Below are 5,503 nucleotides of genomic sequence, written 5' to 3'. Positions count from 1 at the left end.
TAACAATTAAAATGATTGAGAAGCATTCCTCATGGAGTTCAAGCGCCCAATAAATAGACAAACAGACACAGGTCAGGCTTCTCAGAGGCCTTGCTTCTTTCCTGTCTTTCTTACTATTAATAACATATAAGTACTTGCCACTTCAAAGGATGAAAGAGAATTTTAGCTCCTCGTGGAGAAGCAGTCTAACTTAGTGGTTAGGAAGGAAGGCTCCCTGGATTTGCTTCCTACCCTCATTCACTGTGTCACTGATCAATTCACTGGACTTCCTGATGCTTCACTTTCATGACTACACACACATAGACACACACATGCACAAACATACTTTTATACCACAGTACTAAAGAAGCAATTTAACTCACACACAGACACACACACCAAAAAAAAAAAAAACACTTAGAAAATTGTCGGCTGAATAGTAAACATTCAGTGAAATTTAGTTGTTATTATTATGATCTAATGATACAAAAGTATTAAGGAACAATTTCATCTTGCAGCTTTGATTTCTTCAGTTACAATGAGCTATCTTGAGATACAGTTGGTCATTCCTGCTCCATAGAAGGATTTCTGAACTGAACTAATCCCACCTGTTCTAGTGATGGATCCCTTCACCTCATATGAAGTAATAAAAAATACCATGAAGTTAAAAATCATTCTTGTGCATTGATGCCAACTTCTGTTCTCCATGAAGGAAGACAGAGCGTTTGAATTCTAATCCACAGGAAGAGGAATTCTTCTCTACACCATCATAGATCGTGATCATATCCATCTGCTTTTTAATTTGCAGCCCCCTCCATGTTATGGTCTTGCAATCAGAAAATAATGGCAGTATCCTGTGAGATAACTGAGTTCGTGTATGCTTATGTGAAAAGTGGTGAGATACGCATGCCCTCTATTGAAAACAACAGAGGCAGAGAATATAGTTATGAGTACAGTATGTGTAATAAATGCAACCTTTGAACAACTGTTCAGCATCTGAGATGTGTTTAAACCCCTTGAGTAGAAAATAAGTTGAATACTTTCATTGGGACCGTGAAATAGGATACCTTCTCTGGAGGAGTTAAGTTACTAAATTTTTTTTTCTCAATCAGTTCATCAGTGTCTTTGGGGGATCCTGGATGAACAGAGAAAATGTGTCACTGACAGGCCCTATCAGAGATAGGAGACTTACTCATTTCCAGAGCTTTCACTTTGATAATCTCCAAATACCATCACTAACCAAGCCTCCCACTGGTCAAAACTGTTTCTTTTTTTTTTATTTTGGTTTCATGGATATCTTTGCAAACCAGATAGAAATGATAAATACTCCTCCAGGAAAAATGCGCACACATGCACGCACAGAATTCTGCATATTGATTTGTGGTTTTTATGGATGCTGTCATGTAAAAAATTCCTTTTTCATAGAGTGATTTATTTTATGTAGTAAACAAATCAATTAATATTTTAAAAGACTTAACTACTTAATTTCTTTTTATAAAATGTGCTATTTAAAAACCTGGCATATAACTGTCCCAAAAGATTTCAGATTTTTCACTTTTGTTTTTACCATAATCAGCAGTTTCAAAAACATTTTAAGGTGTTTTTAGAAACACTTAGTTCCTAGAGAATTTTTAAATTTCTTTCTGCTAGGAAAGCACAGCAGGCATTGCTATATGCCTTCTTAGAAATATTTTATTATAATTCTCTGAGGAAATAAGCAAAGAGACTGTAGTATTATTCCCATGTTGGTTTGTAATAAATAAACATTGATAAGCCACAAAATCTTGATCATAATTCAGACTCTGATCCTCAAATATATTGCTTTGGGAGAAATAAATGTACACAACTCTATAGCCACAGAGGAAAATTTTCAAAAATATGGAAAGAACAGCCTTTTACCACTTACTTCCTATGGTACATAAAGAACAATATTGATGAGCCAATCTCTGCATTTCTATGTCCGTATTTTATAGTTTAAAGTTGGGACAGAGAAACTTCCTATATACTTGAGGCAAGAATTCTCTTTGAATAAATGTGGCAAGCAATATAAAAGCACCTCTTACTCTTAGAGTAAAATCCTTAGAAAAGTTCATAAAACTTTATAATAAAAATCACCATCTTATTTTTTCTTTGAGATCAATCACCAACACCAAGAGCAGCTAAGTTTATATTAATTTATTAAGGTTGCATATCATTTGTCATGAATAATAAATTATAGAAACCATAGCATCTTTATAAACTATTAAGTGTCTCATATTCGCTTCCTAATGCTTACTGCAGTAACTGTAAGAAATTAAGATTATGTTTTAGCATTAGTCAGAAGATTAAAAAAAACTATAAAATTTGTTCACAGTACTTTGGAATTATAAAGGACCCCATTATTTTAACTTTTGGGTAACCAGTTTGAAATGCATTAAAAACTCCTTACAGACCAGAAGGTGGCGTACAGTTTCACCAAGATGCTGAAAATACTGCAGTTTCTTGAATTTGTTCTTAGATCATACGCTGCACTTTTTAAGGCATTGTCACAAATGCAAATAAATAATCAATTACTGATCTTTAAAAAGAAAAAAAATCTACCAATAGACAACATTGAATCTTGGCAACACTTGGAACATTCAAATAAAAAACTCAGTAAACGATTGCAGCATGGAATTCTCTCTCTTAATCCCCCTCTCCATTCTCCCTCCTCCCTGCTCAATTTGTTTAAGGAAAAAAAAGTTCAGGTTGAATTTCAGTCCTAGGGCCTGACCAGGAGACCCTGGCTGCCAGTCTTTCTCAGCCATCTGTCATCTTCTCATTATGTCCGTTCAGACTCTCCTCCTGACATCAGCGCCAGTCTTTCTCCTGCAGGGAGAGTTTTCCAATCCTTGCCGAAAGCACTTCTCCACTGGAACAGCACAGGCATGAAATTGGTTGGAGTCCTTGTCACCAGTTCATTCTGTTCCTCTCCTGCCCCGAGTCCCGGAGTCCTGACAGAAGAGAAACGTACGAGGCAACAGCAAGATGCTGTGCGTGTCAGGGTCTTACAGACTCACTTGGTCTTTAAATGTCCGTTCTTGGATAATGTCCTTATCCATCCTCTGGTCCTCAGTGAACTTTGATGGAATATTTCCGCAGTTTCAGAAACTGGAAAAGCTTGTCTTTTGTTCTCTTCTTCAGAGCCATCAGGGCTCGTGTCTTCTCCTCTAGGTCTTGATCTATGGCAAAGATGATCTTTGCTCGCTCCTCTGCTTTCTTGTCCCCGGAGTTTCTGAAGAGCCTCTGTAATGCTTCTTGGTCTATGTTTTCGAAGATGTTGCCCACAGCTTTCTTACGTGAGGCTGTGTCGAAGTGGTAGCCGTGGATGGACGGGCTGACTCGCAGCGAGGTGGACATGCTGAAGGCCGGGTGGCTTGGCTTAGCTTTCATGGATGGGGGATTCTTCGGGAATTCAGCTCCCAGGCTCTCCAGAGAGTCTGTAGCAAAATCATTCCGGGACTGCTATTTAAAGTGTGAACAAAAGCTCCAGGCTCAGATTACACTGATGACATCAGAGTGATCTCAAGGAAACATAATCACAGACCAGTTTAACAGTTGAGTTGCCAATGTCCTTCCTGTTCTTGTGCTCAGGGTTACTGAAAGCTGTGTTCAATGACGGGGCAGAAATGAGGAGGGGGGTTCTTTTTAACGCATCTGTGGCAATAGAATTACAGGTTTGGGCTCCTCTGTAGGGAAAAAAAAAAGAGCTTAAACCAGAACAGCGCAAAGCGAAGAAACACACATGGTGAAATCTTTTAGCTTCTGAAAATCTTCCCAAACAACCAAAACGAAAGGTTCTGCCAGCCACCGAAAAGTTTTAATTCCCAGAGAAGTTATAAAAGTATAATCCAAACATTTGCCAACCCACATCAGCGCCCTCTGGACTTCCCTAGGCAGGGCAACCCCGGAGCTATTGAGAGAAAGCTTAACAATCAAAGACGTTGATTTGGAGTCTGACGGAGGACTGGGGCTCAGACACTACAGAATGCTGACATGACACAGCCTGAGTCAGTGACCATTCAGAGACTGCGTCTAAGAGCTAATCTGCAATTACTGGATAAAGCTGTAATTTAATAAACATAATGACAATAGGCAATTTCTCCTTAGGCTTGTGTACATATATATCAACAGCAAGGTCAAAAAAGCCAGGAGGAAGAGTTAAAAGGCGCTTTATGTACACAGCACTCAAAAGGGATGAATCGACTTTTTTCATATTTATTTTGGCATCAGTCAGACACAGTCAAAGCAATACATTCTTTGCAAGTTTTTAAATCTGTGCTTTCCACATTCCACCACATTCAGCCAGCCAGTCCCCAGTGACGTATAGAACACTTACAGTCTGCCCAGAGTTCAGTGTCAGCTTCAAAGTGCCCCAGAGACTCTTCTTCAGGGACCTTCTGCCAGGTCCTAGCATTCTCAAATACAGAGCTGGCCTTCATTTTCATCCCATCTAGTCACCTAGAAAAATGCACATGGACTTCCCTGGTGTTCTTGTGGTTAAGACTCTGCACTCCCAATGCAGTGGGTACATGTTCGATCCCTGGGCGGGGAACTAAGATCCTGCAAGCCACATAGTACAAACTTAAAAAAAAAATTCACAAAGGGAAAGAGTGTGGAGAAGATACCTTCCTAGAAAACTGAATTAGGGGCACTTTTCGTGTTTTCACTCATTCACTCATTTATTTAAACGATGTATATTCAAGGTTGACTTTCAGCTGGGCCTCCCCCATGGCTCCGTGGTGAAGAATCCACCTGCAATGCAGGAACGACAGGAACTGCAAGTTCAATCCCCACATCAGGAAGATCCCCCTGGAGGAGGGCATGGCTACCCACTCCAGTATTCTTGCCTGGAGAATTCCATGGACAGAGGAACCTGGCAGGTTACAGTCCATACAGTTGTAAAGGGTCGGACATGACCGAAGCAACTTAGCGCACATGACATCTAGCTAGAACCTTTCTAGACTTTGGAAATATAACAGGGAATCACACTAGATCAAGTAAAAAACAAAACTTCCCTAACTTACCTTCATGGAGTTTGCATTCTTCTGGGGAACAGACAATAGGAAAATGTGCATTTGTAGTCTAGGTGACATCAGAAGGTAATGCATGAAGCAGGTTGTACAGGAGACGTAGGGGAGGGTTGGAATTTGGTTAGGAAGTTCAGGGAAAGCTTCTCAGTGTGACCTTGTGCAAAAACCTGAGGGAGTAGGCAGTGCAGACACCTGGAGGAAGGGTGTTATAGGCAGAGGAACAGCAAGTGGCGAGGCCTGAAGATAAGAGCAGGAGTGGAATGAAGAAAGACAGCCAGGAGGTCAGTGTGGCTAGGGCAGAACTAACAGAGAAGAGTGAGAAGGTGACTTGAGGTGAGAAGGCAGGGGGAGGAGGGCGGGGCTGGCAGAGTACACCCCTGCAGGCTTTCTCATGAAATTTCCTTTTTACTTTGTAAAACATCGGTGGTGTTGGTTGAGTGGCTAAGTTGTGTCTGACTCTTTGCCACCCCATG

General features: G+C 40.4%; 1 protein-coding gene across 1 annotated transcript; it reads right to left on the bottom strand.

Annotated features, from left to right (window-relative positions):
- Positions 1-2,139: 2,139 nt before the first annotated feature.
- Positions 2,140-3,441, bottom strand: TCIM (transcriptional and immune response regulator). Its single transcript, XM_086380396.1, has one exon. It carries the CDS (start codon positions 3,388-3,390, stop codon positions 3,070-3,072), a length of 321 nt encoding a protein of 106 aa, XP_086236522.1. The 5' UTR covers positions 3,391-3,441; the 3' UTR covers positions 2,140-3,069.
- Between the last annotated feature and the right edge of the window lie 2,062 nt (positions 3,442-5,503).

Source organism: Bos grunniens, chromosome 27 (assembly GCF_055505025.1).
Source record: "Bos grunniens cultivar Pamir isolate PY7600 chromosome 27, Bosgru_T2T1.0, whole genome shotgun sequence".
Classification (NCBI taxonomy): domain Eukaryota; kingdom Metazoa; phylum Chordata; class Mammalia; order Artiodactyla; family Bovidae; genus Bos; species Bos grunniens.
Note: the sequence above shows the minus strand (reverse complement) of the source record. Positions and strands in the feature narration are given on the sequence as shown.

Excerpts from the sequence above, each read along its gene's own strand:
- TCIM (XM_086380396.1), bottom strand. The coding sequence starts at position 3,390 with ATGAAAGCTAAGCCAAGCCACCCGGCCTTCAGCATGTCCACCTCGCTG.